Source organism: Rhipicephalus microplus, chromosome 5 (genome assembly GCF_043290135.1).
Source record: "Rhipicephalus microplus isolate Deutch F79 chromosome 5, USDA_Rmic, whole genome shotgun sequence".
Classification (NCBI taxonomy): domain Eukaryota; kingdom Metazoa; phylum Arthropoda; class Arachnida; order Ixodida; family Ixodidae; genus Rhipicephalus; species Rhipicephalus microplus.
The window spans coordinates 122,602,528-122,630,420 of NC_134704.1; the positions used below are offsets into that span (position 1 = coordinate 122,602,528).

The 27,893-nt window shown below is 42.3% G+C and overlaps 2 protein-coding genes across 2 annotated transcripts in view; one reads left to right on the top strand and one right to left on the bottom strand.

The window, feature by feature from the left end:
- The window catches only part of LOC142817920 (small ribosomal subunit protein mS31-like), a 35,273-nt gene extending 20,267 nt beyond the window's left edge, over positions 1 to 15,006 (bottom strand). The window contains exon 1 of the mRNA XM_075895880.1: positions 14,904 to 15,006. Within this exon, the coding sequence (XP_075751995.1) occupies positions 14,904 to 14,989 (86 nt within the window). The 5' untranslated portion in view covers positions 14,990 to 15,006. The remainder of the gene's footprint in view (positions 1 to 14,903) is intronic.
- Positions 8,307 to 27,893, top strand: part of LOC142817919 (DNA mismatch repair protein Msh2-like) — a 127,159-nt gene continuing 107,572 nt past the window's right edge. Inside the window, exons 1-8 of the mRNA XM_075895879.1 lie at positions 8,307 to 8,480; positions 11,497 to 11,546; positions 13,914 to 13,949; positions 17,292 to 17,379; positions 18,560 to 18,705; positions 20,001 to 20,111; positions 23,206 to 23,292; positions 27,424 to 27,544. Of these exons, the coding sequence (XP_075751994.1) occupies positions 8,447 to 8,480; positions 11,497 to 11,546; positions 13,914 to 13,949; positions 17,292 to 17,379; positions 18,560 to 18,705; positions 20,001 to 20,111; positions 23,206 to 23,292; positions 27,424 to 27,544 (673 nt within the window). The 5' untranslated portion in view covers positions 8,307 to 8,446. The remainder of the gene's footprint in view (positions 8,481 to 11,496; positions 11,547 to 13,913; positions 13,950 to 17,291; positions 17,380 to 18,559; positions 18,706 to 20,000; positions 20,112 to 23,205; positions 23,293 to 27,423; positions 27,545 to 27,893) is intronic.

Consider the following 27,893-nt stretch of genomic DNA (forward strand, 5'->3'; position numbering starts at 1 on the left):
GGGCGTCTGTCTGATCGTTGCTTCCTTGAAGCTGTCTGATGGTGGAAAAAAGTGCTTCGACAGGGTCACTGGAGAATTTGGCAGTCAACACGTATAGGAAACCTGAACGGATGAGAAATTGTGTGCACTGTACTGTGGACATTGTGGTCAGTTGGAGAGCTTCGTATGTTTCAAGAGATATGAATGCCCTCTTATGTGGTGCCGCGGCTTTCCATGCTGCGAAAAAGGGCAGAAATTCCTGCTCCAGCCATATCAACCTGAAAATAAAGCAGTTTATTGTAGAAAATATGAAACCTAGCGGGATAAATGGAATGTACCTGTCATCATCTGGGGAACTGAACGGCATCCTGTTTTGGTCCCGGCTTACTACGTGGAAGGTTGTATTTCTTATGTTGTGTATGGTGAACCATTTAAATATCATTTCCATCAGCTCGATGGTTGGCAGGCAGTCTTCAAACCCGAAAATGCCAAATCTGCGGCCGTATTGTAAGAGGTATCGTAAGGCCGATGTCACCTAGAAACCAAGGAGACGCGACATATTAAAAATGATCGGAATTATTTAGAGAGAGGTTTCTAAGCTTGGACGTTCGTATACAGCAAGTGAGACGAGTTACAAGTGGCACTGCAGTCATCAATAACGTGCACTTTTAAGTGAGTTTGTGTTAGTGAACATATATTTATAGAAGCTCTAATGATACGTAATTATTGTGTGGTAAGCAATACGCGCAGGTACATTCGTTAAGAAAGGGAAATTGTATGTTCAGATAACCATGCGCTGTTAGCAGCAGCAGTAGCAGCAGCTCATGTGCATGTTTTTATGTGACCATACTGATAAATATGTTAGCAGTTATATACGTATTGAATTACATTTTCACCATTTGCTTCCGTTTGGGTTCTACAAACAAATAAACCAGAAACTAACATGAATATTCACGTATCGTTTGCGGTGAATTACTATTAAAAGGCAGTTTTTGTACTGCTTCATTTGAACGAAAAGCTGCAAAATTTTTTCTGCTTCTGCATGAACATTCACTTGACGTAATATGATGTAAAATGAGTTGTGGCGTAATATTAGCGCATAAAAGTTTGCCCGAGCGCGCCAAAGAATTTGAGAAGTATAAACGTCACTACTGATAGAAAACTGCGAGCATGATTCTAGCTCAATTAGATGTATTTTTTTGTGTAATACAGGTTGCAGGAAGCATACATAATTTACAGCTAACGAAAAGGCATTTCCTGCATGACCTGTGTGCGTCACGCATTGTGATGTCTACAAGGAATACAGAGAATCTGGGAGTGTGTGACACTAACGCTAAATGGGTTTACACCTTTTCTTATACATGCCTGTGGAGAGAACACTTCAACGGCCCTCTTCACGCTTAATTTCTCGAAGTTCGTCGGGTAAACGTGCTTCTGCGTAAGGTTCCGAACAAGCTTGAACGACGACTGTTTTTCTGTTATGTCCAGCAACTTTCTCAAATACGTGGGGCTGTAGTAATGCCCATTGTTGAACAGAACGCGTTTGGTGGACAACATCTGGTTGCGGAGATTTTTCAGGATGTGGCAGTGGTCAAAAGAAAGGAAGAGCCTCCGATTCATATCCATTGGATGTCTGCAACAACAACAAAAAAAAATGAATAAATAAATTGGAGAAAGGCGGCGTTTGCGGTGTGAATAATTAGTTGCATATACGGTTTTCTGTTTTTTACCAAAGTAATGTAAATGTTAGCCATTCGAAGGACGTGTGCGTTGTTAATTATTACCTTATTATAAAATTTCTCCACTCATGCCATGATCCTGCAGGTCTGTGTGTGTGTTTTATTGAGATTACCTACACCTTAAATCTTCCGAAACTTTAAGTATACTCACCCATTCATACAGTCGCATGCAGGTGCGCATACATTACGCAAACGCGTAACGTCAATTGATTTGTAAAGACGGGCTATTTACAGCGATTGTACTGTTGATAGCAATCTTGTTATGGACACGGCTTTCTTATATGGCAGCGCTGATTAAAAAAAAAGAAGGGGGGGGGGGGGCTCTGATGCTGATACAGGCTTTTTTTTTTGTGCGACCAAGTCTTTTGTTTTTTTTTTCACTCAAACACGGCATGCATGCGCGTGCATACATTGATTGATAGATATGTGGGGTTTAACGTCCCAAAACCACCATATGATTTTGAGAGACGCCGTAGTGGAGGGCTCCGGAAATTTCGACCACCTGGGGTTCTTTAACGTGCACCCAAATCTGAGAACGCGGGCCTACAACATTTCCGCCTCCATCGGAAAAGCAGCAGCCGCAGCTGGGATTCGATCCATGCATACATTGAGGGCACACTGCGAATACATATAAAAAAATATTTACACTAGGCATTGCGCACAGCTTAATGCGAGCTGAGAGCAAAAATATATACTTAGCAACTTACGGCACAACTGGCATCATACGACCATTCCCTAACATGGTGAACATCTTTTTGTTCGAAGCGTGGTTGTCAGCTACAAGTCGGACCACTTGGAATCCTGCTTCTTCGATGGACTTAATTACTTCAAGTGTTAGTTGATGCAGGTGGTCTCCTTTTACTGACTGCGTGAAATAATATCCCACGGGTAGCCTGAAAAAGATAAAAATTAGCAGTATTCTGTAGCGTCGGTGTCAGCTGGGCTTAAAATCTCACTCCGTTGGAGAGAGGAGGAGAGCCAATTGCTCATCTCGAGTGCTTGTCAAATAAGTGCACAATGCTAAAGTTGACTTGCCGGGGGAAAGGGGGGGGGGAGCCCTCCTTAAAAAATAGAAGACGACTCCCCCTGCCCCTCCCCAGACTTTCAGCCCTGGTCGCGGAATAGCACATCATTGGTTAATTAAAGACAACGTTTTCTTTTTATATCTATAGGTGGGGTTAGTCTTTCAGTCACAGCGAAACGTATAGTGATAGACAAAGTGATGATTCACTTACGTGTAGTGCGTTGATAAGCCTACAAATACAAAGGCGAGAAGGTGTGTGGCCAGCTCGTTCTGAATGCCCACTTCTTTTTCTAGGCCTCCCATTTCGACTAGGCCATGGACTTTGTCTCCTTTTTTTTCGTACGTCAGTGCTTGCTTTAAAGACATTTCATCCACAATCAAAGAGCCCATTTTTTCCTAACAAAAAAAATGGGGGGGGGGGGAATTCACTGTTAACAGACATGCGTTATATATCGGCGGAGACAGTTAATTATATAAATAACCTTCTTTGTTGTTCCGTACATGACCCATAATTTAACAGAAATGATTAGGGTTTAGAGCAAACATAGCGCACTGCCGTATACTCTTAAACAATACATCTTACGTTCGAGTAATCCTTGCCACAGGTCTGGTCCCTGTTTATTCACTTTAAATCACTTTTCATTCGGCTATACTAGCATGTATTTTGATCAGTCAAACACTGCCGCGTGCGCTGCTTCCTTCGTTATTCGCGTGCATATTGTAAATAATTCTGATCGAAGTAACGTACCCGTTCGGACAAGTGTGTGCTTTCCGTGTGCAGCCTTTGCTTCATTAGCGACGAAACAACTGCTCCAGTACAGTAGCCAATGTAACGCTTCAGTGTCATGCGACTTGGAAGGGTGAGGCACCCAGACCTCCGCAACATTTCGTACCCGCAGGGTGATTTAGCTTGCCACATTATGGCCTGCCTGATGGTCACCTCTTTCCAACGGTGATTTTTCTCACGCAGGCATTGCAATTGCTCCTTCAAAAATTCAGCCTTCTTGTCGTTCTCGTCCAGCATTTCCTGATGATGAAAGGGCAGTTGAAATGCGTAAATCACGCGCAAGATAACATACTGGAAGAAAGCGGAAGTGCAGGGGAGAATGGAAGCTTGACCCGCTGAAACATCGTAGAGCAGGGAATGCCGGCGCATCCAACAATTCGACATTTACGTACTGGACTTGCCCTTGTCAAGACAAGTTTAGATGTTGTGGGAGAGTGAGCAAACGTTCACACACACGCTACTAAAGGAGGCTGTTGCTGTCCTGACAAAGAATAGTGCACCTGATTGTCGAAACCTTGCATTTGGCATCATTCCTTATTCAACAATTCATAATCGCGAGAAAAGATATGCGTTTACTCTTAAGACAATAATAGATGTTTCATGTCACCACGTGGACATTCAATTGCAGCTATGCTACATTAATGAATTGCGCAACTTCAGACTTGCGTCATGTTCAGTAACCGGCCACCGACTCACACATACGGACTAGCGGAAACTGTTCACTTACACTTTCCAAACCATTCCTTCCTTTTTGAATGCAATGCTGCTCGCTCAAGTTTATAAGGCAGACATCACATGTGCGTCAAGCGTGGCTTCCTGTACGAGCATAAACCGATCGGCCCATAGCACCAACACAACACAGCTTGCAAATTACTGTCTTTCCAGTTGTCAGTCCAATGTCCCTAATTGTTTGCGACGACAGAAATTTGAACTCGTTGTTCGCAGGATAAAGGAATAAACTCGGGGTGCGCCAATCACGCAAGGGGGTACACACCGACCTTCGTATCTTAAACACTTGCTCATGTGCGCGCTTACCCACCAACCTTCTTTTATTCCGTGTCCTTATGTCAGGCCTACACCTTCGTATGACCAGAAAGATTGCCAGCATCGGCGTACACTAAAATGTCACGTAAATTTATATGAAGAAGAAAATCTATAAACAGAGTTTCTCTCGAGCAGACATCATGACAGCGGACTTGTCATCCTTAAGGCTATAATTGTATTTCAGTCTTTCAGAAAACAAGCCTGCTTGTCGAAACGCCGCCTCGAAACAACTTTGCTAAAACTACTGATTAAGCGAGTTTGGTCCATGATTATTTTCAGTGTTAGTGTGTGTGTAAACAGCGATTAAAGAATGGGAACAACCCCTGTTCACAGGTTTTTTACTGCAAGCTTCCATCCTCCCCTTTCTGACGTTTCTTACAAAAAAGTATAGGGACACTAAGTTAATAGACTGATAAATGAGTACCTGATAATTCTCTATCGTTCCTGTTCCGATCATACGACTATTAGAACAGAAAAAATTAAGACTAGGTTTAATGTTCTGAGTTTGGCGAACAATCCTCGACACGTGCACGTCGCTTTATGTTGCGTCGCTCCTTGTGTACTTGGCCGCATTGGCTGAGAACATTTCTTTGAAACTTGCTACTTCAGACCTTGCATCTACTAACACAGCAGTCTTAGACATTACCTGAGGCCGTCAAAGTATGACGTCACTGCTAGCCGATGCGCGAGAACTTAAGGGTAGCATCGCCACCTTTACAATCTCTTATAGTTTCGAGAATTCCTTCGCTCACCGGACGTCCTCTCGTAGTACGGGTGATGTTGATAGAATTGACTTACTCCTAAATTGTTATTATGTTCAGAGTCATTTAAAATTAAGTGCGAATATAAAAGGATTAATATAACATTCGTCCACTGACGTAACTGCGTACCTGCAGCGTTAGAGCGCCATTCGCCTCGGCGAGGGCTTTCATCTCGAAAAAATCTTTCTTTAGCTTCTCTAGCTGTGAATGCAAATTACTGTTCATTTCTTTCAGCCTGCTGCACTTCCGCCGCAACGTCTTAGTTGCCGCGACCAGGGAGCGCATCTTCTTCAAACCGATCGACGTTTGCGACGTCATGGAGCGCCGCACTGGCCTCTTCTGGTGTTCCCCTTGTATAACTGAACTACAGTCCTCCATGTTGTCCTGACTTGATGGAAAATGCAACCACTCGGCCTCTTGTGCAGTTTCAATTGGGTTTTCAGAACTATATACTTCCCCAGGCTCCGCTGATGCTCGCTCTTCTTGAGAAGAATCTGCGTTGGACGTTCCCCTGTTAAGCCGAAAAAATAGCGAAGCATGACAGATATATTGTCCCGCTAAACGCATAAGGGAATACTGCTAACATTATTCTTATCCGTTGTTGTGTTAGACTTCAAGTTTTACTTACAGTATTTTTACTTGTATGGGTGCCAGCGTTGTTTCCCCCTGCGTTCGTTTTAGCCGCTTTTTCCGCGGCATTGGATCTTGCCCACGTGGATCAGGAGAAGCGGGAAATAAGGAAGGCACGGCTGTGGGCTTCAACATCTTCCTTTTCGTCACTGTTCTGTAATCTTCAGCGGTAAAATGCAGGCTGCATACCTTCGACCGGTCGCTGGGCTCCCAGCGATGCTTTCCTGAACCTTCATCAAAGGTAAAGGCGTATACGCATGGCTAGCAAGATTGCAAAATAACAGTCCATAACACCTTTTTTGTAATTAATTTTTCCAAAATGTAACAAGCCAAATGGGGAGGTTAAGAAAAAGCATAGCCACGATTTTATTCTGGGGAAGTACCTGTATACCCATTTAGTGCATTTTCATATTTTCTCGCAGCCTTTGTAAATGTCTTTTTAGATGACTACATTCGTCGATTGATGTTTAGTGATGGTACGTGGTCGAGTCCAGTGGCATACTTGAAGCCCTTTATTCGAAGAGCTCATTGGCTATACAAGGTTTCATAACAAAGCTGAATTTCCTAATGGCTGCTCAGTAACGAAGCGCGACCCAATACGACAGAGCCGAAACCGAGGCGCACTTGAGCGCCTTGGTCTTGGTTTAGAGCGCAAACCTCTAACCTGTACAATGACTCCGCCGTTGACGACGATGACTTCAGTGGTTTTTGTTCTTTTGCATTCTCCAAAACGAATCTTTGTCAGGCATGATGTAATCTCAGATGCAGCACGCACATAAATAGAGTATCTGTCGCTGATTATTCCAGGTTCCTCATTTCGGTTTCACCGGCTGGGTCTCTTAACCCTCACAGAGCCGATGGGCTCATTGCACGAAGGACTTCAATTATGTCATTATACCCGACCGCCTGCCAGCCCTATATAGAGTGAACAGTTAATCGCCACATTTCGTTACCGGCGTAACGTTTCTAATTACCTTAAGTAAGCTTATACAGAAACGAACAAAGCTGTATGGGAAGATAGAGGTTTGAGATGAGAAATACATTTGACCAAATTCGGTCGCTAACTTCAGTGACACCCAGTGTTCAAGAGTTGTCCATCGCTAAACACACACACACACACACACACACACACACACACACACACACACACACACACACACACACACACACACACACACACAGAGACAAACTGTGGAGGCAGCACGTAAATATTTCATATCATTAATTTTTTTATGGATTTCGGCGGCATTTGTTGAGGCAGCCTTCGGGAAGGGTGCTCGAACCCCTCGCAACCCACCGCTACGCATTTTTACATAATTTACAGATTTCGTATATTTACTTTTTTCTTGTGTGCTATATTTAAATTTCTTGGCACTATTTGTGGAGCCTGCCATATTAGCCGCGGTACTTTAAAAAAGCTTTCATGTTTTTTAGCTCAGTGAATTAGCATAACACACGGAAATAAAGTTTACTAAAGCACCCTGGTGCTTCTTGCTAGCTTGCAACTCGTTCTGAATTGAAACGACTCTCAAAAACACAAGACTCACCTTTTCTTCCAATTGCCTCGATCCATTCTTCCCGTATGTCTGTGGCAGGAAACTCGTGAAAACTTACTTTACTTTGTTTGCCTTGTTCCGATTTGCAATATGGCACGCAGCAATACACCATACTTACATTTGAGGTGTCAGCTCATCTAAAAAAAAAAAACTGCACGCGGCCACTATTAGAGCTGACTACTGCAGCTATCTGCCGTCTGCAAGTTTCTGCACACGACCTACTGTGTTTCTGCGTATCTTCTGCAATTTGTGTATGCGTATCGTCTGGAACCATCGTGATTCAGTGTGAACAATGAATGCCTAACAATAGTTTTTTTATCTCGTTGGACTACGTTTTCATTCAAGAAATATTTTCATAATAAATTTTCCTTCATTTGTAGAAAAGTTCCCGTCTGCTTGCCACTGTGACCCTTTGTGTGCTTTTTTTACGGTTCTATTTCTGCTTCAAACGTCCACACGAATGCAGCCAACTCTGACGAGGAATCATATCGCTTTATTTGCCATATTTTACACATTCATACACAATTCATGCACAATAAGAACGATTTGCACTGCCACAGCGATGGCTGAAGCAGACGACAGCGAACAGGTGCTGCCTAGCGCCACGCCGCTCGTAGGTGACGGCCCTAGCGGCAGAAGGTATGAACTAGAACGTGGGCGCTGGAAGAGGTGCTCTCTGGGCAGGTCAGGAGTGTAGTAGGTCATGCGTGCAAACGTGTTCTCACGTCTAGGTCTGGTACCTAGGTTGGTTGTGTCGGCAACTATGACGCGCGCACGTGTTTTGACAAATGCGTGGTCTTTTTGTTTGTTGTCACAACGCATGCGTTAAGCGCTGTCAAGGAAGCCTCGGCTGCGCGTAGTAACGTGCATGAACCATTGTTGTTTTTCTCAGCACCTTGCGGAACAACCGAGGAAGCGTCGTCGCTATGGCCGAGCTGTTGCCAAACGTTGACATCGCGGGTAAGATGGCGTTCGCGCGCTAAATCCGCACGAGCGAAAGCGCGCGGTGAGCGCTGCTCCGGAGGCAATCGCCGCGCGCGCGGGCCTCAGCATGTTCTGCTTGTTTCTTGTAATGTGTTGCAGATTACTTCTGAGCCTCTGAATTGCTCGAGGCTTATTGTGAAGACATTGAAAAGCGAGTAAAATATTTTCCCGGCAACGATAAGTTAATGAACATAGATAGTGCAAAAAAATTTATCCGGGGAGAAATTCTGCGCATGCTTAGACATCAGTTCTTCGGGTCCTGCCCTGCTTGATGCAACATTATGCACACAGAGAAACACACACAAGAAGTTGCCACAAAAACGGAAATACGTTAGTGTCTTACAAAAGCGGTTTGTTCTGCGCCGATAGCTCGATTGCCATCTTGAATCGAGTGATTACTTTGACAACTCAGCTCACCCCACAGATATTTACGATTGATATTAAAATGCTTCTTTTGCTACTGTTTTTTTTTTTTGGCCAGAGGAGATTGGATGCTTAATATTCTCTTCCCCTTTTAAGAGAAAAGTGATTAGTTTTTAAAGGCAATATGAAAACGAAGTAATGTCGCCAAAAGCTTGCTGCAAAATACATTGTTAAACGCCAAGATTATAAAAACAAGAGCGCCTTTATCGCTCTCACCATTGTAAAATGAAAACAACAAAATTACATACAAATTAGTGAGTCAAGGGGTGACAGTCAGCGCTGAATTTTTACCAGCAATAACCTTGTTACTCGCATACAAACTTTTAACTGTAAGACAAGAATGGTAATTGAAAGAAAAATGATTACGTATTATAGCCTGATAAAAGTAGGGTCGTACCTTGCTAAGTAAATAGCTCGTTTGCCGAGAAAACCGGCCTCACTCACAGTGTTTAAGTTGCAAAAAAATGCTGAACCTAATGTGCCTTTGCATTTCCACTAATTGTTTACTATCCACGCTTTTGCACTGCTCTCATCGCCTTCGTAAGTCCTTTGATGAAAAGGGTGAAGCCGCACTTTGCATCATTTTCCATCCTGAAAGGTTTAACCTTTTGCAGTCCGGAACCTCTTGCCACCTTCTATTCATTATACTGTGAAATTAAACGCCTGTGGTAACAGAAACTTGCCTACTCATAGATGGCACATGACGTTTTATAGATGGCACACGGTGTCGTGAGAGAACATATCTGTCAATCTACCTAAAAAAAAAAATTGTCTAGCAGTGCCTGACCGCAGACAGCTGTGATCATGTTGCAGTGCCAGGCACGGGCTGATCACAGTCTTCTTGGGTAAAGGGGCACTAAAGGGAGACAATGAATCGCTGTAGAGTGATAAATTATTCATGGAGGGCCATAATGTCATTAATTTCAGCATCATACATTTAATTACAGAGACTAAATTCAAGGTCCAAAGTTTTCATCTTTAAACTTTGTGTCAAAATATTTGCATATGATGTATGAGTTTAGAAGTGCATGCTTTTTTTTATTTTGGATGCATCAACTCAACTAAATTTTCATGCACTTGGTGGATAAATATATGCCCCCCTCCCCCATAAGACGATTTATTTCACCTTTGCTGATTAGGAACGACTTGAGACCTAGTAGATGCCATCAAAATCTATGAAGTCATGGCTTTGATGCAGGAATTTCAATGTGTCATCACCACTTCTTGCATTTTCTTATTGGGCATTTTCTCGCCTACCAGACCTCTTCTCATGGCATGCATAGGAATTTTGAAATTGGGAAAGGGGAATGTACTAATATGAGAAAAAGCTTTCTTGTCTTTAGTGTCCCTCTAAAATCCAGGATAGATGAAAGCAGAAAGCACCGCCTCATAGCATCATCCTCCATCTTGTCTGTGTGTGAGAGGCTAATTGTGAGGAAGTTAATTCTTAAGGTTTGGATAATCATAAACAATGTCATCAAAATTGTATCTTTTTTCTGCTTTGCACTCCCTGTCTCTTGAGCATTCTTATTGCTAAATTTATCAAAATTCTGTGCGAGAAACTATGATAGTTGCACACAAAAGTATGTTCGCTAATTACAAATGTCAAATCATGTGCTCAGTGTGAGGATTTTTTTATGCTCTGCATGTTTTAAATTGATAATGCTAACATCATTGCGGAAAAGTGAACTAGGTTCATCTACTTTCTCACAGTACTTTTAATAAGCAACAAACAATAATTACTACTGTAAATTTAGGTTGTCGGGCATATTCTCTATTGCCGGTAAGCATATGTATTGTTTATTGGCGTCAAACTCGTTTATTCTGCCATATTTGGCCAGAAGCTGGTCGATTCGGAGTATTCTCAGGGTTCGCCCAGCTTGAAGCACCAGAAATGTGCAATGCAAAAACATGGAAATGGCATTTGCGAACAACAGAAATGAGGTGGCGCAATCCACAAACCATTCTGTAATACCGCATTGATATTGCTGGATAATTTTGCTTTAGCTTGCTTTGGATTAGTTAAGACAAGGTGGTCTGGAGCCATGGTCACTCTGTGAGGCTAGTTGTGAGCGGTGAAAGTTGCAGCATTTGAAATGAATTATGCAAAGTAAGCACAGGATTTACTGATTCATCAAGAACATGAAACTGTATTGGTGCAACAGGCATTCGTTTATTTCTTTCGTGATATCTTCAATTACTTGGTTGATTTAGATATTTTTCCGGTCCTGTGAAATCCGAGTTAATGAGCCCTTCCAGTAATTAGGAGTCTACAATGTGTGCTTCACTTAGACATCATGCACATGCTACGTAAGGCACGCACTTCAGTATTCGCTGTCTCAACCATTAGTTTAACCTTAGATGATGCTACAGCTAGCTGTGTGACTCGCAGCTCAGTGTTCTGTTTTAAAATTCTGATGCTGCCTTTCATTTTGGGAGTAAATTGTTGCTACGGAAACAAAGTAGGAAACTTGACATGCAATATTTTGAGAATTTGTTTTTTTTTTTTTTTGTGTGTGTGTGTTTTCGTTGTGTGACCTTTTCTGCGCTTTTTTTTTTCATTGCACAGAGGTAGAAAAAGACCCCGGCTTTTTCAAGTACCTGAAGTCCTTGCCAGAGGTACTGCCTTCCTTTATTCACATTGCTCATGATTGTTTGCTGCCAACATACACAACTAAATGAGCGACGCTTAAAGCCTGCGAGAAAGATGCTCGTACTGAAAGGAAACTATGCTGGCCCACTTCGTGTTGCATGCTTACGAATTGAAGAAGTGTGTACGTAGACAAACTGTTAGAAAATCACCGTGGGCGTTGTTCAGTAGTTGTGGTGTATGTGTTACCTTGTGTCATATGTGCTGTTTCTTCACTATGTAAACGTGTGGTTGTGTCTAATTTGATAAGGCATTGTATTCCATAAATGTCCACTGTAAAACATGCATGAACTTTGCGTGAGAGGGCTTACCATAAAAACCTAATGTTTTGTTGCCCGTGAAATTAAAAATAAATAAGAGCTTTTCAGTTGCAAAATTGTGACAAGATTTCAAGCTTTATTTAGTGGAGGACTCCAACTTGACTTTGTCCACTTGCACAGACGTGTTTTTGAATCAATTGTACGTGATCGGAAATCTAACATATGTCATCCAGCTTAGCAGCCTGACATCTTAGCGATTGAGCTACCCCAGTGAATTTTTGTTTTTGTCAAGCATATGTGAGTTTCATTTCACTCTCCATCGAAGCTGGCTGTGGCATCGCACTGCTGATACCTAGGCAACAGATTCAATCCTGGCCACAGTGGCTGCATCATGATGAGGGCAGGCTGTGTAAACACTGGTGTACTGTGCATTGGGTGCATATTGAAAGCCCCTGTGTGTTTAAAATAATTGCTCCTCCCCATTGATAAAGTGTGCTGAGAGGATAAACTATCATGACAAGACTTGCACATAATCATTAGTCTGTGTAGGGAAATGCTGTTTTCATTGTCTGGAGAAATGGTGATGTGCACAATAGTGTCGCTGCTCCCCAAACATGTCAAGCAGCTACCTTTCCTTCATGAAAACAATAAATGACTGCTTATTTGGTACTGTAAAACAACAGTGCTTTACAATGCATATATATCTTATGTATTATTTGTTGTACAGATGTTCTTTTGCAAAAGTAATGTGTACTTTCATCTCTAAAAATATTTAAGGAATACCAAATATACATGAATATAGGTCAATCCACTGTACTTGAACTTTACCAAATTGAAATCTAAAATTGGAGGTTGACCTGCAATCAAAGCTTTGAGCTAGCTTTGGTTGAAAAGATGGCTTAAAGCCAAGCCATTAGAAAATAAGAAAGTAGACGTGCTGTGGCGCGGTATTACATTATGCTTATGTTCTGGCTCTGCCTTTAACATATGCCACATTTTCTTATATATATATGACTCGCTCCCTCAGAAAAGTGATTCGCGTGACATTTTCTGAAAGTGATCCTGACGTAGTGTCGCAGGGCTAGTTTTTTTGTGTAGCTTTGATCACTGCTGTTTCGCTTGCGTTGCATACCGAAATTTCAGTTATTCTACCACCACATCGTCAATAAGCTTCCTTCCTGCGGTGCCCTTGCACATTTCTTTTCATTATTCTTTTTCTTAGTTGTGCTATTTAAGGGCTTTGACCGACATGCAAGTTGACTTGCAATCGTGTAAACATAATATTTGATTTGATTTACACACGGTTTCTATTATTCAAATTCTATTTGCTCTTTAAATTTAGGTATCCACCCTTCGTCCAGAATGGCATAACTGTGTACATCCCATGGCATTTGGGATCAGTTGGTCATACTGCTGAATATCGGAGGCCACATTTGGGCTCAAAGTTATCTTTATCAGTTCTATGTAATTTACCAGACATGGTCTGCAAAAGGATTTCGTGGAAAGAGAAGATATGAAGGTACCAATCAAGTGTATCACAATCCTAGTGTAATGAAAATGAAAATTGGCCATTAGCATATGCAAAATGTACTCCTGTGAATTCTATAATGAAAAATTTTGTTTGCTGCATTGACTGGAAAATTTCACTAGCAGACCACAAGAACTGATGGTCTGAATGAGAAAGTCGGTTGTCCGAAGTTGGTTGAGACACATACTGGCATTGTTACTCTGAATTTTGTTTTTTTAAAGTTCCCTTAAGACATAGTTGATATATTAGTAACAGCATCATTTTAGTTGATGGTATGATGCCGGTAGCCTTGTAGCAAAGTGTGTTTATTCATTTGTTTTGCAGCTAGGCATTCAGGAATTTCTGGTTTAGTAAGCATCAGAGGTGCCGTCAAATATTAGCAAAGGATAGTGCTCATGCACTTGGATTTAAAACTACTACTGCAAAATCAGTGTATGCTTGACGGTCAGAGCTTGGTTACATTGTGTGATGATTTGTCTTTCTGTATTAAATGGCTGTGATTTTGTGGCATCATCAGTGTTGTCTATTCTCGTGCCTCTCTTTTCCAGAAACCTGCCACAACATTCCGCTTTTTTGACAGAAGTGTGAGTATTTTTATTCGCAGGAAGGATCTTGCTAAACACAACGAATACAGTAATGTTGACGCCGCATTTCTTGTTTAACTAGTCTCCATCAGTGTGGGCTCTAATCCTCTCTAAAATGTTAATGAAAAACAGTTAATTTTATGGCATCTCATCTCGGATGTGGATACCATTTTTAACATGATAGCACAGATCAGCTTGTTGCACAGAAATTCTAGTGCCAGTGTCTGCGTCCGTGGTTGTGAGGGGAAAATGTGCATTGTTCGTGATATAAAATTTCAAAGCGATGTGAATAAATAAGTAATAGAAAATCTTTGGTTCGAGTGGAAACGGAACCCAGGACTTGTACTTGGCAAGCATTTATTTTAGCACAGAGCGATGCCACTGCTTGAAACTGTCTCAAAAAAACAAAAAGACTGTATAAATGTGTAGTTCAAAGTCCCTGTAATGCATGTATATTGCATGGTTAAAGTGTAGAATCACACTAGGCTATAAATGTGAATTACATGTTGGTTTATGGGAACCGACAACCGATTTGGCAAACGAAAAGGTGCCTCTTGATGATGGTTTTACCTGCGGTAGTTGATTCCAAAGGTGTGTGGATGTTTTGTTAGCAGAATTTTTCAACCTGAGAAGTCGCTAAAAAAAATACAAGTGCCTGCTCTAGTAATGCTGAGAAGCGATTACGATATTGATAGCCCTCCTTGCAAACTGTTGGTTACCCTTAAAGGGGCCCTACAACACTTTTCCAAGTAGCCATAGAATGGATTCACTAAAGAAGCTTATCGCCTCATGAATTCACCGCTGTAAAAATGCTTAGAATCTGTTCAGTGCTATCGGAGCTACAACGATTTGTCAGATACTGCATTTGCATTCTCTCTTCCCTCCGTACAACAAACGCGATGGTAGTTAAGCAGGGAGGGACAGCACAAGGGGGAAAAAGTACGTCATACTTGCCTCGTGACCTTGAACACTTTGTCTTTTTTTTTCTTCGAACGAGCGGCTTTCGAGTGCAATCTTGCGTACATGCGTGAACACGTCATCGCGGCCTGCCACAGTGGCTCCAGTAACTTCCGAGCGCACATGCTCAAACCAGCCAATGGCGTGATACTAGGGCCTATGGTGCAATGAATTCTTTATTTTAAAGTATCATTTGTCTAGAGAAGACAAAGCGATTTTTAGCTGACTTCAAGAATTAATTGTGGTTACCAGGCTGCATGCCCTGTTATAATATTTCGCTTGCTTGTTTTTGGGAGCCTGGACTACCTATCCGCAGCTTTTTCCAGCCAGGCTCAAAACGTGTTGTGGGCCCCTTTCAGAATTGTTTCTGGACAGTAGCATTTTCTGGGTAATTTCAAAGATAGTATTACAGTTGAAGATCCTTATAACAAAGTTGTGTTCTAAGTAAAAATACCATTTGCCATTGTTAAATCATCTACATTGAAACACAGTTATATCGAACCTGAAGGGTATCACAAAAACGTTTTATACCGTGTAGACTACTTATAACGTAACCGCTTATAATGTAGAACCGGTTACAATGCGGCCTTTTTCAACTCCCGTTCATCCTCCCATAGAACCCCATGTATACACATACCATTTATTGTGCAGTTCATTAAGATGAGAGACCCATTATAATGCGGGCGCCGAAGAAAAAGGAAAATGAAAAAAAAAGACTGCGGCATGTTGCGCGGGCTCGCCGAGTAAAGGAGGAGAGCGGTTGCCTCAGCGACGGATAAGCCTTTGTGCCGGCACTGACGCGGCTATACATTGTAATAGCGTCACTAGCATAGCAACGGCCGCGCGCGACTCAACATGGTATGTGCCATCCCACCCTTATCAACTGCGCCTAACAGTTTCCCGTTGAGAAAAAGTGTAGTCGTTATCCTGCTTGCTACAGATATCGCGTTCGCAACCTCGTCCGTAAATTTAAAATATATTTGCGGCCTTTTGACGCAAACTTTCACCTTTGTTTTCTGTACTTTGTCTCGCGTATATTTGGTGAGTTTTCGTCGCTGTTGATCTCCCGGCTGCGAGTGCGAATTTTGTATCACACATGCTGTTCTTGGTTCAGTGCTTGAGTGTGGTCTTTTCGACGCCGGATCTTCAGGTCTTGGACAAACTTCCCGTGACAAAATACGAGACGGCAGGCTAGTCCTAATCGCCTGTGTTTGCGTTTCGGTAGCTGTCACGTGCAATCTAGGTTTTGGTTTGGTACGGAATCAACAAAACGTTTTGCAGGGCCGCACTTGACAGGAAGGGATACATATCGTTATTCAAAATGAGGGTGACAGGTGTAGTGCTCGAATGGTGGTTTGCGATTCAATTGCGACGACTTGAAATCAGGTGGGTGCCTATCTATTGTAACGATTGGCGTCCTGCAGAGCGTGAAAGGCCAGATGTGATTCAACATTCTGAGTAATGCGAAGAATCGAGGCGTTTGGAAGAGCAGTTGGCGAATTTTCGCGATGGTACTTTCTCTTGTTAGGACCCACCTTGTCCCCCTGTTTTTTTTTTTCTTGTTTTTTTTCGTGTTAATTTCATTGCCAAAGCGTGTCTATGGACGTTATATTTTTTTAACATTCGGAAATATAAAGGGTTGTAAGCTCCACGCACTGTAAGCTCCATGCACCCTATATCCTCTGATAGTGCAGATATTCACTACTCTCGCGACTTACATTTAAGCGGTCTATACTGTATATTATGAGGTAATTCAATGTATAAAGTATTTTGCATATAGAAAATCTTTCAATAGAATTTTATGGCTGTTCAATATATGCAATGATGTATTATATTTAGATTCAATATATGCATATTTGACTGTATTTGGTATGACCATACAAATTTATGCAAAAAAAAATTTAGGGAACTTTAGGTTTGCTTTAGTGTACCCATCAATCTTTTCTGTCAAGGTTTTGCTCTGTGTAATTTATAGAACTTTCTTGTTAGACACTACCTGGCTTCAGTGAACTGGCAAGTTGCTAACATGTAAACATTCTTTTTCTTTTGATTTTAAGCGTGAATGTAAGTATTCCTCAATTTATTTTTAAGTTTCCTAAATTTGCCATCAGTACTACAATAAAAAATAATAGTGGTCACCTGTGCACCACTTTCACATGTTGCTTTTGTTTGTTACATATTATGCATCACAGAATAATTTTTCGTAATACATGAGGATTTATCTAACTTGACAAGTTCATGCCACAGCTTAAACATCGTCTTATGTTTTGTGGTATCCAAACATCAGGGTGACAACGTATTGGTTACCCCTTTATATGTGCATTAATAGTACAGTGTTTTGTTTTTCGCTTTATTAGAGTGTTGTTTCGAATATTTGCATTACAGGACTACTACACAGTGCATGGTCCAGACGCAGAGTATGTCTGCCGGGAAATGTACCGCAGCATGTCAGCACTCAAGTACCTCGGCTCGGGTAGGTTGCTGGGCAAGTTCAATTATGCAGCCTCTCCCTTTGTTTTGTGAGATGAAATACAATATGAAAGTGCCAATTTTCTCAAGCAAACTGTTGTCTTTGCAACAGTCTTAGGGACGCATGACTCTTAGAGCCCTGTCTACAGATTGCAGTTGCCTTGAGTCTGAATCGCTGGACATTCGTGACGTCGACTTTTATGTGTCTGCAGCGTCGGTACCGCCAAGCTACCACTGTGGTGATATTCGCGCAATGCTCGTAGATTGCATAATTGCTACTTCAAGCAGTGCTGGCGTATGTGCGCTTGACTGCTCTTCCGGTCAAAGAAACAGAACTAGGACATGCTAGAGCTTTTAGCATACCTTAAGGACTCTGCATATCACGAGCGCCTTGCTGCAGCAGTGCCCATTAGGCCTGTTCGATTTGCTTGGACCACTGATGCATAAGGGTGCGCGAAAACTTCCAAAGCTGTGCAGCTCAAGTTGTGCATGCACAGCACAATACAAGAAATTACTATACTAGTGAGGTGCTAACACAGTGCAGGATTCGGTGTTTTGTCAGCTTACTGCACTCGCGGTACAAAAGTTTGAGAGGTTTTGAACCAGACGTGGGGTCAGTTGATCGTATATAAACATGTGCCTTATTGTATAGACGCAGCATATGTGCACAAGTGGGGTTCAAACAGAAACTACATTCGTGTGCTGCTTCGCACCTGCATGCTTGCACGGAGTCGACGCTGTCAGCAGGGAGGAACGTCATCAACAAGCCTGCACCTTTCTTGCACCTCTTAAGTTAAGAGCACGGCTTAGAAGATGCCATTGCTATGCCGCTGAAATAAATGAGTGGGTACATAGCTCTGCACACCAGTTTAAGATGTGCAAGTGAATAGAATAGATTAATACTATGGGACATTGTGTAACTTTATACCACATTGTGATCATTTCAGGGGTATCAGGATACTGTGTGCCGTAGGGATAATTAAGGCAGTTAGAAACTATAATCGGGGCAAGTTAGGGTAGTTAATAACCAGAAACACTGTATAGTTTATGTACAAAGCAATCCTATCACAAAAGGGCAGCATTTGTTCTACTGGCTGTTACTACTGGAGTGTACTTCACAAGCAGTATGCTAAGCCATCGTTAGTGGTGCTGTGTCCACAAGCACAACTCAATTGGTAATGCAGGTGACTCACGCGTGCCATCCGTGTGTGTGAGCCAACGCAGCTATGAGAACCTCCTATCTGAACTGCTGCTCATCAAGCACTACCGGGTCGAGGTGTACCGAAACACAGCTGCACGTGGCTCCGCATCCTGGACCCTCGCCATACAGGTGACATGTTTTTGGCTTGAAACCTGGCTTTATATAGAACTATTGCGATAATTATGTTCTCGATGTTAGACTATAATTGTTTTTTTTGTTTTGTTTTGCATATCTACTCATTTGCTTTGTGTGTGTTAGGAATTGGAATGGCATGATTGTTGCATGACAATTTGACCCAAAGGTAAATAATAACTTGATGACAGTTTTGTATGTGCTACACTGATGTGATCCATTGCTGTGAATAAAAAGAAAACAGAAGAAAGCTTACAGTATATTGAAAAGCTGACGGCATGATTATTGGTCTTAAATTTGTTTGTGCTGAGTAGAGGCTTTATCGTTGAGATGGTATCTCTGAAGTATGACATTGACAAGGCTTGCTCATTCAGAAACCCTATTTTCCTTTTTGAATATGCTATAAAGAGAGGGTTGTCATATGAACATTTTGGAGCAAGTCCAACTCTACTGGATGATAAAAGATCATAAGAAAATCATCATGAAAGTGCAGTAGGGGGTGTGCTGTGAAGATCGGTCTCCCTGTAGTTTTAATCACGGTGTAGAATTAGGCACATGCGATGTCGTTGGTGGACATTTTTTGTCGCGGTGTCAAAGTGGTGCTTTTGCAAATTTATTAGTCTCATCTAAAGTTAGCTTCGATGACCTATGTGTCAAGCTTTAACTTTATCTTACGATAGCAAGGGACTAGAAAGCCGCAATACAGTGGTGGCCTCCCCTGCCTGGATGTACTTCAAAGGAAATATTTGCCACCTGCAGTCCTGCAATTTATTTTATTTTTTTTCTTCTACACCAAAAATAACACATTACAAAAAGACAACAGTGCCATGTGTTTGTTGAAACATTAAGCTGCACGTGAGCAAACTCTTCCTTTTTGTACACTGTGTTTGACGGCCTTTAGGGGTTTTATGAAATAAAGCTGTTTATATATGGTAGTAAATGCTACGTGCAAACAACTTGGAATAATGTGGAAACATTTTTTTAAAGATTTTGGCACATGAAGACTTAGCTGCCTATCCCTGTAACTAAACTATAATAAGACTTAAGCCCAGGTACAATGTTTATAATTAAGGTATCATTTAAATGGTGTTATGTGTCGTTGTGTAGTGGCAATATGCAAATCTCCAAGTGTGCTAAGGAGTATACTGCCATTCCTTGTACAGGTTTGATCACCATTATCTTTAATGATGTTATATTTTCTTATTCCTGAGCAGCCTGAAGGTCAATGAAAGGAATGTATAAAGTTAAGATGTCTGTTGAGAGATTCAGCCAATTGAATAAACCAATTTCAGGCATCTCCTGGAAACCTGGCACCTTTGGAGGATGTCCTTTTTGGAGGCGCCAGTAGTGGCCTTTCCCAGTCCAAAGGAGTGTTGGCCGTCTCTGTGCATACAAACCAACAAGTGAGCCCATCGTTATGCCAAAATTTGGATATAAAAAAGTTGTATGAGCAGCAAAAAACTTCCCTATAGTTGAACAACTTTGTTAAACAAGAGTATTTTCTGTTTAAGCAGCTGAAGAAAGACACCATAGCTTTCCAGGTCATTCATCGTAATAATGTTTTGTTAAAAGCTACCTATATGCAAATTACTGCCAGAATGTCATGCCCTGCACGATTGTTCCGAAGTCTTGTGTTATTGCTACAAGCTGTCTTCACATGGCCTGGAGAACAAGAAGACACACACATGTTGGGACAAATGAAGGAAGCGACAAAGACACGTGTGCTTGTAGAAGGTTTGGTAAAGTTATAAGCATGGAATCTCTTGATTGGAAGGCTGACATGTACTGGCGAGAGTTGAGAGAATAATAAACTGTGTGCGACGAGGCAGCCAAAGCATTACAGGAAATATGTTTGCTCTGCAAGACAGCTCTGGGGAAGGATGCCAGTGTTTATGCTTAAAAGAAGCTTACCGTATAAACCGTACTATAGGTCGAGTGGGAATATAGGTCGACCCTTCAAGTTCAGGTTACAGAAAAAAAAAAAAGGAAAACAACCCCAAACTGCCGAACCACATTTATTTGCGAATTGGGCGCACCGCACCCCGATCGTCGGAGCTCCCCTCAACTACCATCGCAACTGCTCCTATTCGTCCGACGAAGCACCACTGTCTTCTGAAGACGAGAGTTTATCGCTGGCCGCCTCCTACAGTGCGCCGTCTTCAGTGCCATCCAGCGAGTTGCTGATGCAACATTTCTTGAAAGCATTTTCCACCATGGAATCCGGTAAGGAACGCCAGGTGGAAAGCACCCAGCCACAAACAGTTGCAAGCGGAGGCCTCTGTAGGCGGCCAGTCGATGTCTTGGGGTTGTCGCCGAACATCCACTCTTGGTATTCCAGCCGCACTCGGTCCTTGAACCGCTTGTTGAGCACAATGTCGAGCGGCTGGAGGGTGGACGTCATACCACCTGGCATCACGGCGAGGTCCGTTTTCCCGTCGCCGAGTGCGCGTTTCCCTGTGTCAGTTAAGTGGCCACGAAACCCATCCAACGCCAGCATGCTGCGTAGACGCAGCAGTGCACCTGGCCGACGGTTCCACACTACTCGTATCCATTCGAGCATCATGGCCTCGTCCATGTATCCCTTTTTGTTGACGCGAACGACAACATCGGGCGGGAATACATCCTTCGGCATTGTCTTGCGTTTGAAAATGACGAAGGGTGGAAGCTTTCTACCATCTGCCGTGCATGCCAGCATCACGGTGAAGCGCGAGTGCTCGTTGCCAGTGGACAACAGCTTCACATCCTTGGCGCCGCGCTGCGTGATCGTGGTCGACGAAGGCATGTAAAACCACACGGGGGTCTCATCGGCGTTGCTAATCTGCCCCATCATGTAGTCGTTCTGCTCCCGAAGCCGGTTCACGAAGTGCTGAAAGTTTATAAGCTTGTCCTCGAACTCCTCTGGCAACTTTTGACAGATGGATGTGCGCCGCCGGAGTAAAAATTCTTTGCGTCGCATAAATCGACGCACCCAAGAGTTCGGTGCACGAAACTCTTCTCTCGTGAGCCCAGCTTCTCGAGTGAGTTCCACGGCTTTCTTGCGAATGGTATCAACGGTCACTGGCAGCGAGCGCGCACGTACTTCCAGCACAAAGTCTGCTAGCTTATCCTCCAGCTGCGGATGAACGGTACTTCGTCCACGAAATGACATTTTTCAAGGATTGCACATCTGCAGTTTCTCTTTCTGCGCCCTTGAATAGCGCATGCTTTTTTCCTATACACCAAAGCGACGCTGAGCAGCCATATTTCCGTTCGCTTGTGCGAACTCAATAACATCTAGTTTAAACGCAGCTGAGTACTGCCTCCTCGCACCGCTAGACATATTCAGTGAATGAAAAAAAAAGGCCACTAAATATGCAGCCCAATGTCAAGCGGAGCGAAAACTCAGAACAGATCGGAAGCAAATCACGAACACAAAGAAAACAGACGGAGAGAAAGAAAAACGGACTGCGATTGGATTTGAATGTGAATATGGCCTCGTCTGGCTTCACAAGCACATGCAAGCCACAGGTTGCCAGACAGCGTCGCACTTTCGGCTTGACACCGTTATATAAGACGAGGGGCGACTTTAGCTTACTATTTCGTTGAAAATAACTCGACTTATATTTCGGTTTATACGGTACTCAGGCGTAAGTTTTCGACATTACACTTCTTTTGATGGCAGTGTTAAGTGTTAGACCACGGGCATTGTTTTAAGGACATGAGCTTTTCAACTTTTACGCATGTGGAAGTCCAGGTAATGCGTGCAGACTCGCTTCAGTGGAGCGCTGACTCACAAGCCAACTTGACTGCAACCTACAAGGTTTGGAAACAAAAAGCAGGTGTTCACTTAGTAGATGAACTTTCAACCCTGCAAGACCATCTGTTAAATTTTCAATCTAAGTAGGGTGCAATGTGAGTGTCATGAAGCGATCAGTGTTCGGTGAGGAATAACTTAAGAAGTGTAATTGGAAGGTTTGATGCAAAAAGTCCCAGTAGTAAATGCTTGACAATAACTGCTCTGTCTCTATTGTTTTTTTGTTTGTTTTTTCAAATTAGGCTATATGAAGTTTCATCTCATAAAATTTTGTGCCATTTCTTCATTCTCATTTACGACTTATTGAAGCATTGGGCTGTCTTTCTGATGTTTGTTGACAGTGGTGAAAAATGTGGCAACCTGTAGTAGCTTTTTCTGGTACCTTTGTGAAAATTGTCTCATTTGCTTCGAGAGGATTGGCCAATGTTTTCTTGGTCTGGGCAACAATATATTTAACTGTGACTACTTGCTGCGGGCTACTTCTGCTCTAGGCTACTGGACATGCAAGTGTTATAATATAAAGAAATTCTTTAAAATTGCCAACCTGTCCAAAACTGCATTAGTGTGTCTAGTCATGATTTATTACTATTGTCGTCCAGTTAGCAAGATCCTTACATTGTAGCGTGGTTTAATTGGTCTGAACATTTATATTGTAATAGTGCAGCACACTCACAATGGTCCGCTTTCTCTGATATGCCCAACAGACCCTGGGCATTGCCTACGGAGACGCCGTCCTACAGCAGCTGACGGTTGCAGAGTTTGTGGACGACGAGCATTTCTCGAACCTGAGTGTGAGTGTGTGCTTGCTTCACCTTTTACTTCGAGCCCTGATGCTATAAAGGATTTTGGCTTTTGTCAGAGTGCATTCTATAATAAGAAAAAGAAAGAAAAAAGAACGAAAAAGTGGGATCATGTTGATTGATTGATTGATATGTGAGGTTTAACGTCCCAAAACCACCACATGATTATGTGAGACAATGTAGTGGAGGGCTACGGAACTTTCGACCACCTGGGGTCCTATGAAGTGCACCCAAATCTGAGCGCATGGGCCTACAGCATTAAAGTGGAACCACGTGAAGTTCGTAATCGTCTCACCCTAGTTATTAGGCTAACTGATGCCTTTTGACACATCTTATTCTCTGTATTTCATTATCAGAATTTATAAGACAAATAACGTTCTGCGCTTCTTTTGACATTTTTAATGCTTGTGGTCCGGGGTTGAATTTTCGCTGCCGATAAAATTGTATTGAGGGTCAACCACCAAAGACGCTGATGTAGAGGGTGTAAGCTTCTGCGAAATCAAGTTGCGAAACATGTTTGTCTCTTGTTCCGCCTAGTTTTGGTTGTGTTTGGGCTATTGAGCTGCTGCCCTCGGATGTCAGATGGTATAAATGTTTATGTGAAGCTCTTCGAAAGCCCTCATTTTATCAAGCCACTTTCTCCCCTTCTGGCTCTTGGGAGGTCGGGGGGCACTCTTTTGTGTTGGCTTGTGCCGCTTGAGTGAACACACACATGAGATATTTGCATATGTACAGTACAGTCTACATTTAGAGGGAACATCAGAATGCTTGGCCAGCGGTCTGCAGAGCGCTAACTTCTGGTGAGATTTCGAAATGCGGCGCATGCGCATTGGTTCATCAAGGTGGTGCGTACCCTGCGTTGTCTGCTACTTTTCCGCCTATGCACTCAGCATGCACTAGCAAGCCATGGCCCTTCGCGCTTTTCGTTCTGGCACTGTCAATCAACTGATACCGATTCGGCCTCCCGCTTCTTTAATATGCCTATGTTTCTTGGCAGTTAATGCGAGCCTAAAATGTTTGCTGCATCAGATTTCAATGGCCCTATCTGCTGGCAAAAGTGGCTATTTGCAGCGAGCAGTACTTAAAAAATAGAATGGACTAAAGGGTGAGAGCTTGTGAAAAACTGCAACAATAAATAAAACGATATATTTTTGTGCTTGCTAGAAGTTTGACGAACAGCAGGCGGCATGCAGATAAATTGCATCGCGAAGGTATGGAAATGCTGTGCTATGCTTTTATGCGCACAGGCAGAGAAGTAGCCGATAAAAACTGGGCACGTGCCGCCCTTGCGATTCGATGCACATGCACTGTATTTAGAAAGCTCGCCTACAGTTAGCGCTGCGAGGACTGCCGGTCTACGCCGACCACAAGCTCGCATGTTCCCTCTAACAGTGAACTGGACTGTACATAGTCAGCTGTACTGCTTTTTATGCTTGTGCGAATAGTGAATTTTGGCTTGGAAGTGAATAGTGATTATGGTCAAATAATTTGGAATCAATTTCAAATAGTATATACTATAGGACATATTAAAAAGAAAGACAGGCATATTTTTTATGACCAGACTAACCAGTGCAATATTTTTTTTTTAATTGAAACAAGGCCTCTGCAAATGCCATTTTTTTTGTATCAAAAGATGTGGGAACAACTTTCAATAATAGCAGGATCTGACCATTGGTAAATTGCAAGTGATAGCTTGTAAAATATGTTCCATTTTAAAATTTGCGTTACTTTGAGCATATAAGTCGGTATAACAAGGATTTAAACTAAAAATAATAATCGATGGGGGGGTAATATCTTCATTTAACCATGAACTGGGGTTTCGCCGCAGTGTGGATCTTTTTTTTTTAATATGTGCTTTTTTGGCTCAGCACTACTTCACTGCAGTGAAACCACTTTTACAAAAAGTTACACACAAACTAATACACACTTAGATAAGTGCTTTTACAGCCTAGCACTCCTCCACTGCAGTGAAACAAACCTTAGAGGGATTTACATACGTATTAATATGCATTTATTCGTTCACCTAGAATAAATCAACATATTTAATAATTTTAAATTCGATTCAAAGGGAATTCGAATACTGCATTATTTGTTTAAATATTCGAAGCATTGAAATATTTGCGCAAGTTTGTTGTTTTGTGTGGAATAACGCAATGAAACCGGTGTAACCGAAGTTTATGCTAATTGTAACGCATATGAGGTGAGGCGCATGAACATAGTTGCAGGTGCATGGCTCACGCCATTCCAGATCGCATTGGCACTGGCGCGATCCTGGTTGGCGGCACCTAGGTGCACTGGTTCGCATGGTTGATGCAATGGGAAGTAATTGCGCTGGTCTTTTACTCCTCGGTGCATACCACCTCTTTCTCATTGTGGCACATTGTGTTGTCTGGGTCGAGTTGGGCGCAACAAGGTGCGGCCTCGCAGGTTGGGCCGATGCTATCTCAGAAGTCTCACTTATGCAATGCTCAACTGCTCTATGCTGTAGCGAGAGAAAAGGTCAATGGCCATGTTCTACCACTGCTTGCTGCAGCTGTGTGTCGTGGCACGTGAGAATTTCAGTACTGTGGTTCTGACGTAGTGAACTTTAGGAAACTCTATATTACTCGTTATTCAACTACTCCGCACTTTCTCACTTGTGAGATGAAGGTTGGTTAATATGTGTACTTGTAGAGCAATGTTAGCTTGTTAGGGCAAGGTTAAATACGCTTCACTTTGTAAGAATTACAAGGAATGCTTAATTCACTTTGTATTATGACATCTACTAGTATTTATTATTTGTATTACCAGTACTAATATTACTATTTATGGAGGCATTTATTAAAATGTCATATCTTTGCTTTCAAGATGTAAGCATCTTTTATAAGATGTGATTGTAATTACTGTAATCGTAGTCATTGAATGTAAACAGACGAGTGTATTGTTTTGCACAGTTCACAAAAGAAAAAGCGAAAATGTAGGAACAGTCTTGTTGCTTTGTAGACACCATTTGTGGTGCATCACGGTTTTTTGTACATACGTATGATCTTTGCTTGGCTGTGCAAAAGTCGTGTGCTTTACTGTTAATGCAGTCCCTGACCGATTTTTCGGACCTGGAGGGGACCTCGAAACAGTTTGAAAAAATGGCCAAGCCATGAAAATGAAGTTTACTTAGATTTAAAAAAAAAAACCTTAAAAAAATCTCCACTTATGCTGTGCTTGATGCTGTTCTTGGGGACAAGCAAATTTAGTTCTATTTGGGCTGCAGTAACATCATTGGCAAGCGCGTTGGCAATTGCCGCCGCCGACTGTTGCGGGCGCCAAAGTTGGTGGCTCCATGGAACCAAGCAAGCAAAACTTGATGCCGGTCACAAAAAGGTGCATGCAACATCCCGCCTGTGTCAAGGTATTTAACAACACGGTCTAGGCTTCTTTTACCTGCACTAACACCGCACAGTACGTGAGCTTCCAGCATTTTCTCACCGTCAAATCGCTACCGTCACGGCCGCAGTCGAACTCATGTGTTCTAGGTCGGTTGCCGAGCACTGTAACCACGAAGTGCTAGTAATCAATCCCGAAGAGCAGCGAGCATGTGTCGTGCACGACAGCTCAAACATACTTGTCACACCACTTACTCTTACTACATGTGCAATGACGACTAGAAAAGCAAATGCCCAGAAAATAAAAACAACCTACTGGTGTACTAATGATGATAATAAATAAGGCTGACTTAAAAAGAAAAGTTTGCTGGCCAAGGAAGATCGGACATGGCCTCCGAAACTAGAGAATTGTGCGCGCTTCTAATCTTGAAGGCCACACAACTAGCCAATGCAAGCCAAACTCACCAAGCCAACAAAAGTCCAACATGGCGACTTTAAAAATCGAGCGGCATTACTCAGAGCAAAAAGTTTATTCCAAAAAATTGAACTTTATAACATAAATTATTTTGAAAAATCAGTCCCAAAAATGGTTTAGTGCAAGATAACATTGACGGTGCATTTGTGAAGTCCGAAATATCCAACAAGTCCGAATTCTTGGAGTCCGAAAAATCTGTTGGCGACTGTAATACAGACGATCAGAACAGCTGAATTTCTCAATGAGAGTTAGAGGGCATTCTGAGGCTGTTGGTGGGAACACATGCAGACTGTTTTGGCCCAGCTGAATCCACAAGAGTGCCTGCTGTCAGCCGCAGACGCAAAGCGCTGCCCCGAGTTAAAGGCCCTCTTGGAGCGCTCTGGTGCCCTGGTCAATGAGGCAAAGACAGGTGACACGTTTAAGAGCCTATAGGTGTACAGAGTTTTGCGTTGTGTGGGGGTGTATATTGTGATAAAATTTTTTGATAGTAATAACTAGCTTTGAAAATCATCTCAAAGATGAAATAATAATTTATTCCAATTAATTTTTCTGGTTTGCTACCTTAATGACTCCTTAATTTGGAGTAGTTGCAGAAGTGCTACGGTTAGGCATAGGGAATGTACTAGATGGCTTGTGGAAATATCTGATGATTTTAGATACCCTATCGACTGTTGTGATACTTTATGTCTGCTTCGGCTTGAACTTTTGTGTGCAGAATGTTGTCAGAACCATTTAAATTTAGATATATTTGTATTTTC